Raw genomic sequence first — 17,277 nt, 5'->3', positions numbered from 1 at the left:
TCAATAGCACCATTATAGAACAGAGGTGGGGGGGGGGGAGGTTTCTCAAAATGGCCTTTTGTGGATGGATTTAGAAAAGTGAAAACATTTCTTGCATCACATCAGAATAAGAATGCGCTATTCGAAAACGCACTGTTGAACATTTCAAATAAAAACAAGGAGGCAAAGCCTGTCATTTCCTCAGCCATTCAAACCGTACCTCCCATCCTTCAATTGACGACTGCAAATGCTCCAACGCTTCCAGTTTCTCCATCTGCCTCTTTGTTTCATTAATATTGGTGCACACAGCTTTCATTGCTTGCAAGGCCTTTTCCACTGCCGGGTTATCGTTGTGCTTTTTGGGGGTGCGTTTTAGCAACTCCTGTAAATGTAGAAAGCTACGTCTCAAACTTCAATGCCGCCTCAGAAACTAAAATACATGAAATATGAACATTTAAACATTTAAATGGGACTCATGTCAATACTGTCACCCCAATAAAAGGAATGGTTTGTTTTAATTAATTTTTCTGATTAAAGTTAAATGAAAATTCTCTCCAATTCCACGGCAATTATCAATGACAACTTTACTTGTGCTGATTTCCACCTAATTTTCTGTTTCATTTCCTCTGCCTTGGATAAAATAAAAGTTGTAAGATGAAAAAGTATATTCTAACACGCTGCAAGGTTTAGTTCAAAAAGCAACTAGTCAAAAGCGAGCAAACCAGAAATTACAATTTAATATGGTTCTGAGTTCTTGTAGGTTTTGGAATACAACTGGCTGTAGGACAATTTGCTCCGGTTCTGGATCTTACTGGGGGCCTCTGATCCAATGCTACGCATTCAAACAAGACTATTTAATGTCAACCTCACAAATCCTATTTTTGTCACATTGTCAACTGGGAAAATATGAAGCGCTCCCTAATGAAGACATTATCTAGTTAGAGAATGCAATTAAGAGATATTGGAACAGAAAACTAAGGATAACCCATGAGAAGCAGCAGGATTTTTTTCATTATTCTCTTTTGGCACACCACATTATTGGTACTTTTCTTATGAAAGACTAATCACTCTGAGCAGTTTTTAGACATTTTTGCGAATATTATAAACAGCCTCCTTCCTCTGTGGTATATGGCAAGCAGAGGTGTAGAAAAAAAAGTCTGCAGTTGCTCTAACCCCAAATCTAACGCCTCTCAAATCAGCTGCTTCCAGTAATCCTTGTTCAAAATTTTCCACACAATTAACCTCAACAGAAATAATTTTAACTACTTGATACAAAATTGTGACATTGTCCATGCGTTAAGCTTAATTCCCCTATTCTAGGGTTAGTCCCAATCTTGCATCCATTATTGGAATTCAATTTATAAACACATTCAAGAGTATGGAATAGTTGAATGATATCTCCCACGCCTTTATTCTCCACAGCACACAATTTCCAATAACTAAATCTAACGATTATCCAGCTGGTTTAGCTACTTCTCAGCTTAGTTTTCCTTGCCTCAATATGCAGTGCAGTGATCAAGACTACAAAGTTTATTTATGAGTCACAAGTAGACTTATAGCTGCAGTGAAGTCACTGTGAAAATCCGCTAGTCACCACACTCCAGCTCCTTTTCAGGTACACTGAGGGAGAATTTAGCATGACTGATTCACCTAACCTGCACATTTTTCGAACTGTGGGAGGAAACCCACACAGACATGGGAAGAACATGCAAACTCCACATCACCCAAGCTGCGAATCAAACCTGGGTCTCTAGCACTGTGAGGCAGCAGTGCTAACCATTGTGCCACTATGATAGTGTTGCAGTTATTGGGCCATCTTTAAATATCAGACACACAATGATTTCTACAAGCCATTCAGCTTCATTAGTAAATTAAAATTAAAAGTCAGCTTCATTAAAATTAGTACCGTGTTATGGTGCTAAAGTCAAAGAACAGATTTTAAACGTTTAATGAAAATCGAGTTCTCCCCATGCAGAAGCATACCAGCTTGACGACAACATTTAGACTTTTACTTTTTCTGAAAAATTATGACTGGCTGGAAAATATTTCTAGTAATTACATGACATCAGTTGAAAAACTGGGTAATTTCTCCAATAATCTCTGCTCTCTAACGCTTTCTCAATTGAAGATCATGTTTGTTTTGAACTGCCCTTATACCATGTTCAAGGAGATCAATAAGCAAATTCTCAGAAACCATGGATGTGACACACCATTCTTGATCAAACATTGCATCTTAAACAGTTTATGTCAAATGATAATATTGTCCATTATAACATAAACATTTAATTGCTGCGTTATCTGTTCATGAACTATCGAATCACAGTTTTGAAGAATTTGTCTGCAACTTCTTCCAGCCAACTGACATTTCCGAATTTCAAAACAAGGGGAGGTTTTAGGTAATAATTAAATACATCGCGCAACAACATTCAAATTGTGAATTTGATTTTCTTGAGGAAATCCAGCTAGATCAAACTGGAAGCAATCTGTTGAAAGGAAGATCACACCAACTTTTGGAAGAAACAATACAGTTCAGTAAGTTTCCTTATTCCAGTGATTTACCTTCAGTAGTAGCGGATATTTGCAGATTCTCTGTATCGGCGTTAACAAATAGCCTTCCAAAGGAATATCTGTGGTCTTCATCCCTCCCAGTACCATACAATTCTAAAATGAAATTGAGACTGGTAAGTCACACAACCAATTTTAAACAGACATATCTTTCCACGACAGGCTCCTTAGATGATTAGGTGAATCTGAGAAGCAATTTTCCATTCTAGAATTCTCACATTCGAACCTTTCTCCTTCAAGACTGTAACTGAATTTTGAGTTTAAATGAGCCTCATGTCCAAAGTTTGAAATGCCTTTATATGCCTCCTACAGGTGTCAATGTCAACACAATAAATAGGAAATGAATCTTAGGTTTAGGATCTAAAAAGCTATAAAAATAATGGCTGGAATTTACCAGCTGTTCACGCCAGCAGGATTCTCTGGACCAACTGCAGCGAACAAAGTTCTGGCCAAGCACCAAATTCTCCATCCTTGAATGCAGTAGCAATGGGGCACAAATGGTCAGAAAATTCCAACTAACATAAAACTCAAATATTTTATCAATGTGACATGAAACTGGATTAAAATCAACATTGGAATTATTTTTTCTTTCCTGATCAGACAAGGTTTGCTACCGAATTCAAGGCTCACAGCAATACACTGGCTAACTGAGGAAGGGTAACTGTATTAGGCAGCCCAACTTAAACCAATTGCACAGATCATATTCAAACAAACAAATGCGCTTCCATGTGAACTTGAGGACAGGCCATGCAGCTTACCAGAAGCATTGCTCGTATTTCAGGTATTTTGTTCAATTCCATTAGAAGCCTCAAGGCTTTTTCGTGGTTGCTGCAATATTCTTGATAGACACAAAATCGGTCTTTCTACAATCACAATACAAGGATCACATCAGCATGAAAGAAACGGTTTATGTGCAACAACTTTAAATCAGCTTAATATTAAACTTACACTTAATGCATGCACGAGTGGAGAAAAACTTATTGGGATTAGTCATGGTAAATAGATTATCTTAGAAAGAAAAACATTATATGCAGCTAAACAGTCCTGTTGTTGAGGGTAACAGCTTATAACAAAGAGTAGTACCCCATCCAATTACTTTCCATGGGTCGACCTTCAAGAAGGCTGCTCTGACATCTGCAATGGTGACCTCTGAGGCCTCTTGCTCAAAATTGACATAGAATGCATTGAGCTCATCACCAGTATTGGTGCTGGTGATTTTAAATGCCTTCATCTTGTAGCTTGTTATGCCTTCTTTGGACTGTGAGATGCAACTCATGCACATACAGGCAGAACATGCAAACTCCACACAGACAGAGTCACCCAAGGCTGGAATCGAGCCCAGGTCCCTGGTGCTGTGATGCAGGAGTGCTACCTAAAGAGCCCATCAAGAGAATTCTGATGCAATAAAATTCTTGACCACATTGACATGAAGCATCAGGTTTCAGTTGCTCTTCCAAAGCACCATTTGCATTCAGTAGTTCACAAACCATTTACACCGGATTTTCAAAATTATCTCCACTTTGCAATTTTTTTTCTGGACTCCAGAGAATATTTTAGATTGCATAAAAGCTTTTTCAATCTGATTAAAATTCAATATCTCCCCTGGATTGGCAGATTTTAAGAACTCCTGCATTTACAAGTGCATTGGAAACAGGGATGCCAGTGCTGTTGTACTTCCAGACAAAATTCTGATCTGCTGTTCATGAGACAGAGTTAGTGTGCTTAAGCCAATACGAGCCTGGATAAGCAGGATATGAAAGGGGTCTTTACCTTAACAAGTTAAGTGAAAATTTGCCAATAATCTGGAAGTGACACAACTTGCTATTCATGCCATATCAAACAGCTGTGCTATTTAAGTGAGTTGTCTGAAGGCATGGCGACCTGAACTTTGTGGGAAATTATGCCAAGCTGCTAAGTGTTCGCCATCACACTGCCATTGAAACTGACAGCAACTTTGGGAGCTTAGACATGCGGAATAATGCAAAGATCCACAAGCTGCTGGCAGCGATTTCCACGCTCCTCCAGAGGGTAGACTGTTGCTTCACCCATCCCACCCCAACCCCCATGGATCTAAGTCATGGAAATTAAATCAATGGAAATGACAAGAACTCCCACGCACACACTCAGCCTCACTGTCAAAACCATCCAGAAAATTACTGGAAGAAACGTAACTGGGTTTTAAAATGGCATACTGAATTAATAATTATTGCGAAACATACTGATTGGAAAAATAAATAAATGTTTTTTTTTGTGTTTTTAGCTTTTTGTTCTAGTTTCCATCTTAATCTGAATCATTTAGTTTATTTATTAGTGCCACAAGTAGACTCACATTAACACTACAATGAAGTTACTGTGAAAATCTCCTAGTCGCCACACTCCAGTGCCTGTTTGGGCACACTGAAGGAGAATTTGGCATGGCCAATATACCTAACCAGCATGTCTTTAGGAAACCAGAGCACCCAGAGGAAACCCACACAGACACAGGAAGAACATGCAAACTCCACACAGACAGTGACCCAAGCTGGGAATCAAATCGGGTCTCTAACGCTGTGAACATAAGAACATAAGAAATAGGAGGAGTAGGCCATCTAGCCCTTCGAGCCTGCCCCGCCATTCAATAAGATCATGGCTGATCTGTCGTGGCTCAGTTCCACATTCCCGCCCTCTCCCCATAACCCTTAATCCCCTCTCTTATCAAAAACCTATCAACCCGCGTCTTAAAAATATTTAGCGAGGCAGCCTCCACCACTTCAACGGGCAGAGAATTCCAGAGATTCACCACCCTTTGAGTGAAGAAGTTCCTCCTCAACTCCGTTCTAAACCGCCCCCAGCAGTGCTAACCACTGTGCCACCATACCAACCCTCTCTATCTGAAAATTTGAAGTGAGGATGAAGGATACAACATCCATTTAGCTTTCTAGTTTGTTATGTGTAAATACTTCAAAACAGGATCTGACAGACATTGCTACTGCCTAGGCACTAGATTTAATCTGAAGATTGGGGAGAGTGGGAGGAAACAGCCGCAGACATCAGTGGACTTTTGTGAACAGCTTTCTAGGAGGACAGCAGCAACCACCTTTATTTTGCTGCTGACCTCAAAATCACGGCCCACTAAAGCTCCCAGGAGGAAACCATATTAACCAATTCACTTAGAACCAGCTCAACTTAAAGACACACAGCATATAGATACATGCTTGGGCATACATGTTCCCCAAGGCGGCATGGTTCCTCAATGGTTAGCATTCTTGCCTCACAGCTCCAAGGACCTGGGCTCAATTTCTGGCTTGGGCCATTGTCTGAGTGGAGTTTGCACATCCCCCCATGTCCATGCGAGTTTCCTCCGGGTGTCCAGTTTCCTCCCACAGTCCAAAGATGTGCAGGTTAGGTTGATTGGCCATACTAAATTGCCCCTTAGTGTCCTGGAATGTGTAGGTTAAAGGGATTACTGGGGTAAATATGTGGGATCATGGGGGATAGGGCCTGGGTGGAATTGTTGCTGATGCAGACTCGATGGGCCGAATGGTCTCCTTCTGCTCTGCAGAGTTTCAATGGTTTCTATGAGTCATCCACAATCCCAATAAAATATAACCAAACACATTTTAAATATTGAACCAAATATGGATATCAGTTCCACCAGGAAGGGAGTGTTTTTGTGTACAAGGCGTCGGTTTGGAAAATTTTCTTCCATTAAAGTTTGTTCAGATGAGGTTACATCTTGATGCAAACTGAGGCGGGGTTTTCCAGCCTCATCACGGGGTGGTGTTGGAGAATAGTAGAACTTGGAGAGCAGCCAAAAGTCAATTCCATGCGCTCCACATCTGCCTCTGGCGAGTTTGGAAAATCCCGACCATAGTCTCATGCTGGGAGCCCTACCTTCAAATATTGAATCGGTGGTTCTATTTTAAACTATTTATCTCAAGTCTAAATTCTTCAAAAACAAATTCATGGAAAGCTGCTTCACTATCCAACGGGAAAAGAAGCTCAAAACCAAACAGTTCCACAGTGAATTTGTCTAAAAATGCATTGTATACACACATTTTAGTTTTTATTAGTGTCACAAGTAGGGTTACATTAACACTGCAATGAAGTTACTGTGATTATCTCTTAGTCGTCACACTCTGGCACCTGTTCAGATACACTGAGGGAAAATTTAGCATGGCCACGGTTCCCCCAACCTGCTGTGCTAATGGAATCTTGCAGTGTGCGTAGCACAGTATTCAGGCATGTATTCTCACTGCAATAAGTCGACCAGCACCAGATTTCCAGTGGCATCTGTCTGCGCCAGAAATCAGCAGGCAGGCTCAGAAGTCATTTAAATGTTATTTTACACATGATTCAAATTTAATTAGCGGGCCTGGAATTGAAGCCTCCGGGCCCATTCGCCTCTCCCCCGCCATCAGGAGTATTTCACTCCAGCGGCTTCTACGGCAGCTCCCCACTTTTGGGGAACTGGCAGCCCAACCCTGCTGGAGTGAAGAGGGGGCAATCAGGGCCCCCCAAAGAGTCGGGCACGGATGGGAGGGTGTCCCTGGGTATTACTACCATGACAGTGCCAGCCCTGCACCCTGGCACTACCCATTGAGCAAATGGCAGTGCCTAGGCGATAGGTGGAGGCTGCCACTGTGCAGTCTGGATCAGTGGGCGAAGGAGAGGGGCCAGCGATCGGGAGATGAGGAGGATGGGGAGGGAGGGCGCAGAGCAGGTGTTGGCCAGCAAAACGAGTTGGCCAGCAGTGCAGAGCCACCGCGCTAACAGATCAGCGCATGCGCAATGGCCCTCTCAGTGCACTGATTTCAGCCTCTCCAGCGGGGATAGGCCCCGCTCCCTAGTTAATGGTATTCAGGTTGGTGGCCTCTCCAATGCACAAAATGTGGGAGATTCTTCTCCAGCCTCCCACTGAAAAAACTACACTGAACTACTCCAGTTTTCTCACAAATTCGACACTTAGAAATCTTTTGGGAGAATTCCGGCCCATGTCTTTCAGACAAAGAGGAAACAGGAGCACCTGGAAGAAACTCACACAGATATGGGGCGAATGCGCAGACTCCACACAGACAGTGACTCAAGCCAGGATTCAAACTTGGATCCCTGGTTCAGTAAGAACATATAAACTTATGCCTCTCCTGGCTGACTTCAGAGCTTATTGAAGTCAAACAAACTTTTCTCTATAGAATCACAGAATCCCTACAGTGCAGAAGGAGGCGGTTCCATCGAGTATGCACTGACTGTCTGAAAGAGCATCTTCCCCAGGCCCACAAATTGGCCTTATCCTCTAACCCCGCACGTTTACCAATCCACCTAACCCACACATCTTTGGACTGTGGAAGCAAACCCGGAGGAAACCCACACAGACAGAGAACGTGCAAACTCCACACAGTCACACAAGGCTGGAATTGAACCTGGGTCCCCTGGTGCTGTGAGGCAGCAGTGCTAACCACCGTGCAACATGCTGCCACTGGAATCCAAGATATTTAAGTATTAAACTGAAATAAGCTCCAAGATTGAGTACAGGGGAGAGAGACTGGTCAGTTACAAAAAGTTTTACTCAAAAATGAATTAAATTTTACATTCAGTGGCTTGCTGACTAATCATTTATACAACTGCAGTAAGGAGGACTAACTGTTTCAATTTTACCATCGGGTCTGGAGTAGCAATGGCAAAATCTGATTGATTTGCAAAGTGTACTTAACTCACTGCAGGAGGTTTTAGTAGTTTCAAATGACATACATGTACAATCCCAAACAGATACTTCAAAAATATTTCAATTTTAAAATATCCTATTCAGTAGTTCAGCAGAACAGCAAGTACTCATGAACCTCACCAACTCTGGTATGCAGTCTAGCCACAAAATTGCAGGGATACGTGCACACTCCCTCCAGTTCAGCCCAATGACATACTAATTTAAAAATACACACATATATTCTTGCAATATTTGAAGATCCAACGAATAACATTTAGCCCAATTCAAACAGTTACAAATCCTATTTTTCAAACAGTTTATAATGAGTGTGAGGCTGGTAGGTATGAAAAAGGTGCATAAGTCCCCAAAAATGCACATGAACCAAAGTCTGTTCCTTGTTGGTCACTTCAATTATTCGCTCCAAGTCCACACTCACCACAGCCTTCTATGCAGTTCAAATAAACCTCGAACAGAAGCTTGAGAAACAGCACCGCATCTTTCACAGAATCCAACAGTACAAAAGGAGGCCATTCGGCCCATCGACTCTGCGCCAACCACAATCCCACCCAGGCCCTAACCGTAACTCCATGAATGTACCCTAGGTTGTCCCGTTGACACTAGGGGGCAATTTAGCATGGCCAATCAGGCTAATCACACATCTTTAGACTGTGGGAAGAACCCAGGGAGAATGTGCAAATTCCACACAGTGACCCAAACTGGGAATCAAACCCAGGTCCCTGGCGCTGAGAGGCAGCAGTGCTAACCACAATGCCACTCAATTAGACACTTTGCAATCTTCATAACTTGAATTATCTCAGACAATAACTACCACTCCCAATTTTCACATAGTGTCTTCAACAAATAAAATGGTTCCAAGGCAGGAGTGCCAACAAACAAAATTTTGCACAGAGCCACACGGGAGATGCTCAGGCAGATGATCAAAAAGTTGTCCAAAAGGGTTTTTCAGAAGCATCTTAAAGGCAGGAACAAAAATAGAGGTAGAGAAGTCGAAGGGTTGAGGGAGGGATTTCTGGAGTTTGGCATTTTGATGGTCCTTCAACTGCTAGTGTCAAAATGATTAAAATTGGAGCAGAGAGGACTGTAGGGCTGGAGAAAATAAGAAAGGAGAATGGAAGTTGGCGTTTGAAAACTGGAGGAGAATTTTAAAGAGGTGTTGTTTAACTGTGAGCCAATGCAGTCACCCAGCACAGGGTTAATACAGGGTTAATAATGGGGTGTGATGCAAGTTAGGAGCAGTTTTTAAATAGACTTCAGTGGCCCACATTCATGAGCATCCAGGCCTTCTGCCTTTTGCTGCTTAGGCCCTTGCACCAACTGGCGATGAGCCCTCCTTCTCCTCATCTGGATGTGTGTCATTACCAAGGCGACGTTGCCTGCAACCTCCATCATCAACACAAGCGAACGTGTGAATGAATGAAGTGATGAATTCAGTCAGCATGTCCTTTACTGGATTCATTCCATCTCAAAGCCAGCGCTAACCCCTCCACTTGGCCTCAGTCTAAACACAGCATTCCCACCACACCCCTTCTGGGTAAAGGGCATCCTGGGGGAATAGAGATGAGTGTTTCTCCAGTTCATACATGACTGTGAATTACTCTTTGACAAACAAGGTGTTGAGAGCCACATGACTGAACTGTAATATTATTCCGCTTGTCTCCAGTATCCACAAGATTCTACACAGAAGCATAGCCTTGGCAGCACCACAGGAGCACTTGTCAGCCATGACCAGTCAACTGGGAGGATTCAGATTTGGAGTCACGAGTTAGCTGCCATCTGCTAGCTGCACCCTTTGGAGCCATTCACCATTCATCTCTCCCCCCCCCACTTTCATTCCTGCCTCTGGCAGCACAGAATGAAAGGCTGCTCCAGTTCTTAACACCAGTTATCAAGATCATGCCCACCCTGATCCTGCCCCCTCCCATTATCTGAGCCACCTGACCAGTCCCACTCCACGACCAATCCCCAGTGCTGCCAATGAGACCTTCACCAACCAAATTTGCACCAGGGACCTGCCACCTTATCACATCCCACTAACCACTGTCAACACCACTAGCCCTATCCTTTCCTGGACACACTTCCCATTTCTTTCCATAGTGGGTCTAAATACTATTCATAATTCTCACTGGCAGGGAACATAATTTGAAGAATAAACTAAATTCCTGCAAAGGCCTTTTACAACAAACAGAGCAGGAAAAGGCCATTCAACCCTCAAGCCTACTCTGGCATTTAATTAGATGATGGCTGAACTGGTAGTAATCTCAAATCTGCATCCCACCTAACTCCGATGGCCTATCAGCCCCTTGCTTACCAGAAATCCACCATTTTTGCCTTAAAAATATTCAAAGACTCTGATCCATTCATATTTTAGGAAGAGTGTTCCAAAGACTCTCACGCCAGAGTGAAAAAATTTCACCTCATCTCAGTTTAATTCTTAAATAGGGTCCTTTAGCTCTTGATTCGCCCACAAGAGGAAAAGTCCTCGCCATATTCACTCTGTCAAAACCCCTCAGGAACATAGAGATTTCAAAAAAGTCGCCTCTTACTCTTCTCAACTCCAGCAGATACAAGCCTAACCTGTCCAACCTTTCCTCATGAGACAACTCACCCATTCCACGTAATAAACCTTCTCTGAACTGCTTCCTATGCACTTACATCCTCCTAAAGTAAGGAGGCCAGTACTGTACACAATACTCCAGATATGGCCTCACCAACGCTCTGTATAACTGAAGCATAACCTCCACGCTTCATCTCATACACTGATCACGACTTCTTTCGCAGCCTGAAGAAAGTATATTGCCTGATTACACAGCAATCATGTCACATTATCAATAGCCTGGGCATGATGATTACTGTCATGAGTAATTTGGTTATCACTCTTGGATGTGTAGCCTTGGAGTTAGAAGATCATGGATTCAGACCCAAGCACAAACTACACTGACAATCTAGTGCAATAAGATGACTATTTTATTGGAAGTGTCACCTTTCAAATGCATGTTAAACCAAGGCACCTTATACCTTTTCATGTAAGCTTAAAAGATCCCATAGCATGTTAGTGAAAAGGACTGGACTCTTCTCAGTATCCAGCCCTACCTCTGTCCACCAAGCAAAGTTACTAAAACCACATTATTCAAAAAAAACTCACTGCTGTATGCAAACTGGCACTCGACGAGAGGTAAATGTTGGTCAAGATTCCAGGAGAACATCTGCCTTTGTCAAATATTGCCATGAGATCTTGCACATCTACCTGAGACACAAGCTTCAGTTTAGTATTGGGGGTGGGGTTTGCCTGCTAGGCTCCTGGCCAGGGCTGCTGATGCCTCTCTGTAGGGCTGAAATCACTGCACCAGTGGGGTTAAAAAAACACACCTGATCCATACTGACCAAGGATGGTCCTGTATTCAACCTTGGACGCGTGCTGATTTAACTGATCTCACCTCAAATCAGTATTTTGGGGACAAGGCATAAGAAATAGCTGTGATGTCCCTAAGATAGAGAAAAGAGCTACCATTGGCAGAATGTCGGTTGAATACCAGCGAGCTGTTGGTGCCTGACTGACTGTCTACAAGGTTGTAAAGCGTACATGGTTTACCCAATTTTTTTTAAACAAGGAAAAATAAATTATTTTCTCATCAATGTGTCTGTTGGCTTGAATTTGCATGTCTTTAGAATTGTCAAGATGTTACACAAACGCAGATGTTGAATTAACAGGGCAGCCTCCCAGCGTTTTCCCCAATGACGAGTGCTTGCAGACCACTATGAAGGAGCTAAATTGGTGGCAGAAAAGAAAGGAAAAGCTGTTTAAAGTTAAAGGATGCCAAATTTAAGAGCCTGAAGTCAAGTGACAGGAAATGGGATTAGCAAAAGAGCACAAATAAAACACAAACTAACTGCACTCACAAACTGAAGGAAGATATTTCCAAGTTCATGCTGAGGTTGTGGCTCTGGTTGTAAACGACCCTCAAGAGCTGCCAAGAACAGCATATGCACATCAAGTATCTCCTCAATGTTAGAGAACAGAATCTGAAAAAAAACACACAGCAGAGTCATTTTCAAGACAAAAACTTGTATCAATTTTTTTTAACAAAGATACAACTAATTTTCTGCTCAATTCAGGTAAATGTTTCACAAAGAAATGATTAAAAAATCAAAAATATTCTTCAGAATCCACCCTAATATCGAGATTAGATTAGAATAGAAGCCCCATTTTTGCACAGGAAACCAATATAAAACGGTTCGGGCGTAACCTTGATAGTGCGAAGTGAGAATAAAGAAAACAAATCTAGGTCTTCTCTTTGCTAGGGTGTGCCCTTCATTTTTTTTTGAATAAACAAGAATTAAATTTATTGACAAAGCAGGACGTTACTCTAACTCCCAATGTTTGGAAAACATGAAATTATGCACCAAGGTTTGGCTTGTGACCATACCTTCTTGCGTATATACAAGATCTTGAAATATTTCAGCAAATACAACCGAAAATGGGACAGCCGTGTGTGTGTGTGTGTGTGTGTGTGTGTGTGTGTGTGTGTGTGTGTGTGTGTGTGTTGGGGGGAGAGAGAGAGAAGATGAGGACAAGGATTAGCGAATAAAATGTGCGATATTTCAGGACCAGCATTCAATTCCCAGACTGGGTCACTGTCTGTGTGGAGTTCACACGGTCTCCTTGTGTCTGTGTGGGTTTCCTCCCACAGTCCGAAAAACGTGCTGGTTAGACGCACTGGCCAATCTAAATTCTCCCTCAATGTATCTAAACGGGCACCCAAGTGAGGCCACTAGGGGATTTTCATAGTAACTTCATTGCAGTAAGCCTACTTGTAACACTAATAAATAAACTTAACAAAAAGCCAAAAAAAGTCTATGAACATCCATAACAACTTTATAGACAAATCTGAGGCACTGCCAGCCAGCCCTTCTAAGTAAAAAAATGCTGAAAAAAGCAAAAAATTTAACTGTGAATAAGCATGAATGGTGTTTTCTTTTAATCTGCGTAGAGATTCTAAGAGATTACACCAATGTGTGCTCCTCAATTTTTCAGCAGACTCTGAATAACCAAGAACAAATCTGACAAAACAATAAATGATTAAGAAACACTATGAATGCATGTTTTAATCTTTACAATGGTCCGACCTTGAGATCTTCTTCAGTGATTTGCTTTTCTGTCTTGTCTCCATCACTCTGATGATTTCTATGCAGGAATGACTACATGCAAAAGAAAAAGATTCATTACTTTTATGCACATGCACAAAAGGAAATTATCTACCTGCAAACAAATGTGAAATATAAGATCATTTCAATTTTAACACTTCTTACAACAGTGCCCGTTATCTGTCAGCATCAATATCTTAGTATAGGAAAAGCAGGAAGTGCAATGCGCAATACAAAGCTTGAAACATATCTGCTCTAGTTTCAGGTTTAATCCTGTCCAGTGACAAGAACTAACCTGCTAAAAGAAGAAGATGTTGAATTTAACCAGATAAACTGAAATAACAGTTAGTATGTTATTTCAAAGAGCACACAGTGTCATGATCAAAAATAACTGCCCACCATATAGATCTAACAGTGAAACACCCATTCCCAAGACATTTCAGGGCAATTCTTTCATAATACAAGATCCTTCACTGATTAAGAGAACACAGAAAGGGACGTGCAAGTTAGAAAATGTTCTCTGAACCTACCCTCACCACATTCTGCAAAACATTCAAAGTTTCGAGAAAGACAAGCCTTCAAATGGCCTTGGTGTCAGTTTGTATGATAAAGTCCTCACTGCTGAATCAAATTTTTTTTACGCTTTTCCAATTTCAAAAGTGCATTATGCCACAAGGTGAAAGGACCATTTACAATTCAGCATTACAATTACGAGACTAAGTACACCTCAAAATCAAATTCTGACAGCCTACGTATTTGCACTCCTCCAATAAAACACTTCCACTTTATGCAATTTGAAGAGTTTGCACTCAAATTCTATTGATTGCATTTTCAGATTAATGTTAATATGTTATATTAATGGCATTTTTACTTTAAATTGGTAAGAATTGGTCTAAAAGTGCATCCAGTTCAATGTTTTCTCCTGCTTTGCTGTGCATGAGACACAAAATATTGTTGAATTGCGCAACCTTTACATTCCCTCTCAGTAGTTGAGCTAATCATGGCCAAGATTTGGACAGAATACAAGCAACTGAGTGAATAACCAAATAAATCTGACTTCAGTATAATTTATGTTTGACAAAAATGAAAATTTTCCAAGTATCAGCTGGCAACAACCAACTATTCATTCACAGATCCAGTACTTGTATATTGCAATGCGAGTTACCTCAAATCATATCCCTGGTATATGCATTATCTGCAACATTTAAAGGTAACAACTGGAGGACAGACTCTGGGTGATAGAGGTCTGCATAGGTGGTAACCTTAGCAAATTTGACTATATATATTACGACTGTTAGCTCTTTGTAACCCAATCCTGCAAACACCTCACCCAGGTCAGTATAAAACAACCAGTGGTAGCCATTACAGTAACATTCAGGCTATGTGTGCATGTATTGTTCAAATGGAGCATATTATGTGACAGCGTAAGCACTTGATTTCTGAACTCATTTCACTGTTTCAAAACAGATCACTGAATTCAATTCTAAAAATTGAAGCTATCCCCATTAAAAATACTACATATATATGATTGTGACTGATTGTAACTTGAAGTCGCACACATGCTGATTTGTGCTTTTCATCTTGTGTGCAAAACTTGGGGAGGACTTGCAAGATGGTAATAAAATTTGCTGATACTCGAGATGAAAGGATTAAAGTTTTGAAAACAAAGAAGAATGGAAGAGACAAGAAGAGGTACACACAAGGCAGATACCATGCTAAATGGTATCAGTCATACAAGTGCCTAAAAATAACTTGCATCAAATTTAAATGGAAAGCATGCTGCAGCTCATCTGAAAACTGTGAGAATAGATCACAAATTTTGTCACCAATAATCCAGGATTTGGCAGAGTTTCCCTTAGTGCATGGGGCTCTTGGCAACAACCATCTACAAAGTTATCATGTCAAGTTCATGACGGCAGTATCATCTGATTCAGGAGATAATTAAAACAAAGTGGTCCTAAACCAAGTCAATCTGCCTAGCGTTGAATCTTGTTCTGTGTAGTACAAGTGTCATGCATGGGGAGTTCCAATTTGATAAAAGCAGTGCTTTACGCTGAGCTATGCCCCAGTGAAAAAGACCAAAGTGCTTCTCAGACCAACCAAAAGGAAAACTCTCTCAGGCCAACATTGAACAACGGACGTGGGAGCAGGAGGCTGCCGACAGAGACAGCTGATGCCCAATGACAAGAACAGCAACCCAAATTTTGAAATATTCAGACACGTGGATGCTCCAGAAAGGCACAGACAATGGAAGGAGTCTGCTTATATCGGCCCCAAGTGTTCAAGAGTCTTATTGGCATTTTCAGCCACCAACAATCATGCCATCTACTACAGAGACAAGTCTACCTGTGAAGAATTGGTCATCTTCAAAATCACCACTACTGGTCTAGTTTTATGAGCAGTTTATTTTTACATGGAAAATGATGGAAATACACAGGAAATCATCACACAGCTGTGAAGATAACGTACAAGTTAAAGTTTTAGGTGTATTTCCTTCCTTGGAACCAAGCACGGGTTACACCCAAAATATCAGCTCATCTGTTTTTCTACACGTTGATTGATCTGCTGTGCATTTCAAGCACTTTTCAGAACATCCAGGTCCAGGTAAACATAGTGGGGCTGACGATGCGCAGCGTCGCAGTGTTATAATACTAACTGCATTAGGTTAGAAGATACCAGTGAGCAACTAAGTGCAGCAAAATCAATATCCATTCCAGCTATTTGTCTCAGACAGCAAAATACAAAAATCAGACCTTTATGGTAATTCAGCAACTATCGAAGCAATTGGGTTCCTACAGAAGTCAAAAATCAATGGTTGACTCCATTTCAAAAGAAATTATGATGGATACAGGGTGGCATGGTAACACAGTGGTTAGCACTGCTGCCTCACAGTGCCAGGGACCTCGGTTCGATTCCAGCCTTGTGTGACTGTGTGGAGTTTGCATGTTTTCCCCATGTCTGCATGGGTTTCCTCTGGGGGCTCTGGTTTCCTCCCACTGCCCAAAGATGTGCAGGTTAGGTTGATTAGCCATGCTAAATTGACCCTAGTGTCAGGGGGATTCGGACTGTAAATATGTGGGGTTACGGGAATAGAGCCTGGGTGGGATTGTTGGTGGTGCAGGTTTGAAGGGCCAAAAGTCTTCCTTCTGCACTGTAGGTTCTGTGATTCTATGTCACTCTGCACTGTCACATGCTACTCTAACCCCTACACTGCATCTAAGTTATACTATATAATACTCAATGTTAAACCACTACACATAAAGAAAGCTTTAAAGAAAACCAGTTATTTATTTGCACATATCCATGAGAACAGTGTGCCTGTTTCTCACTGCAGAATTGATCTTCCTTGGCTCTTCAACAGGAGAAAAGCACGAGGAAAACTTGGACAGAGCAAGGAGTAGATCTCCAACCACCACTTCACTCACTCTTGAACATGTTGCCTCACCCTAAGGTCAGCCCTTGGTTATGAAGCCACTGCAAGGTCTCTGCAAACCCCCAAACCAGTGTAGAACCCAATTTAAGAAACACCGATCAAAATCACAGCTTTGCACTTTACCTTTGTAAGTTAGTTAACAGCAGGAAATGAAAGGACCATTCCAAAACCAGTCCTTTTTTACTTAAAAAAAAATACTTTTTACTTTTCCTTCGTACTTTCTAAACTGGGAACTCTCAACTGCTGTAGGAATATAATGTCACCACAGTGTTTTGGGGAGCAATCATAGCTTTAACTTAAGTAGTCAATTTTATTTTCAAAAAATACTGCTTGAAATAATAAGATTTAAAAACAGCTCGTAATTATGCAGTAAAAACATGACCTTTGTTGCATCTAATCTTACATGACATTCTCCAGTCTGATAGCTGACTGCGGTTACAGTCACACACATATGGCT

General features: G+C 41.5%; 1 protein-coding gene across 1 annotated transcript in view; it reads right to left on the bottom strand.

Annotated features, from left to right (window-relative positions):
- Positions 1-17,277, bottom strand: part of prex1 (phosphatidylinositol-3,4,5-trisphosphate-dependent Rac exchange factor 1) — a 199,186-nt gene that overhangs the window by 123,321 nt on the left and 58,588 nt on the right. Inside the window, exons 2-6 of the mRNA XM_080204930.1 lie at positions 13,370-13,441; positions 12,143-12,265; positions 3,303-3,407; positions 2,539-2,640; positions 200-361 (exon numbers count right to left, since the gene is read on the bottom strand). Of these exons, the coding sequence (XP_080061056.1) occupies positions 200-361; positions 2,539-2,640; positions 3,303-3,407; positions 12,143-12,265; positions 13,370-13,441 (564 nt within the window). The remainder of the gene's footprint in view (positions 1-199; positions 362-2,538; positions 2,641-3,302; positions 3,408-12,142; positions 12,266-13,369; positions 13,442-17,277) is intronic.

This window comes from Carcharhinus amblyrhynchos, chromosome 16 (genome assembly GCF_965287045.1).
Source record: "Carcharhinus amblyrhynchos chromosome 16, sCarAmb.v2.hapA, whole genome shotgun sequence".
Taxonomy (NCBI): Eukaryota; Metazoa; Chordata; class Chondrichthyes; order Carcharhiniformes; family Carcharhinidae; genus Carcharhinus; species Carcharhinus amblyrhynchos.
This window is presented reverse-complemented; position numbering and strand designations above follow the sequence as displayed.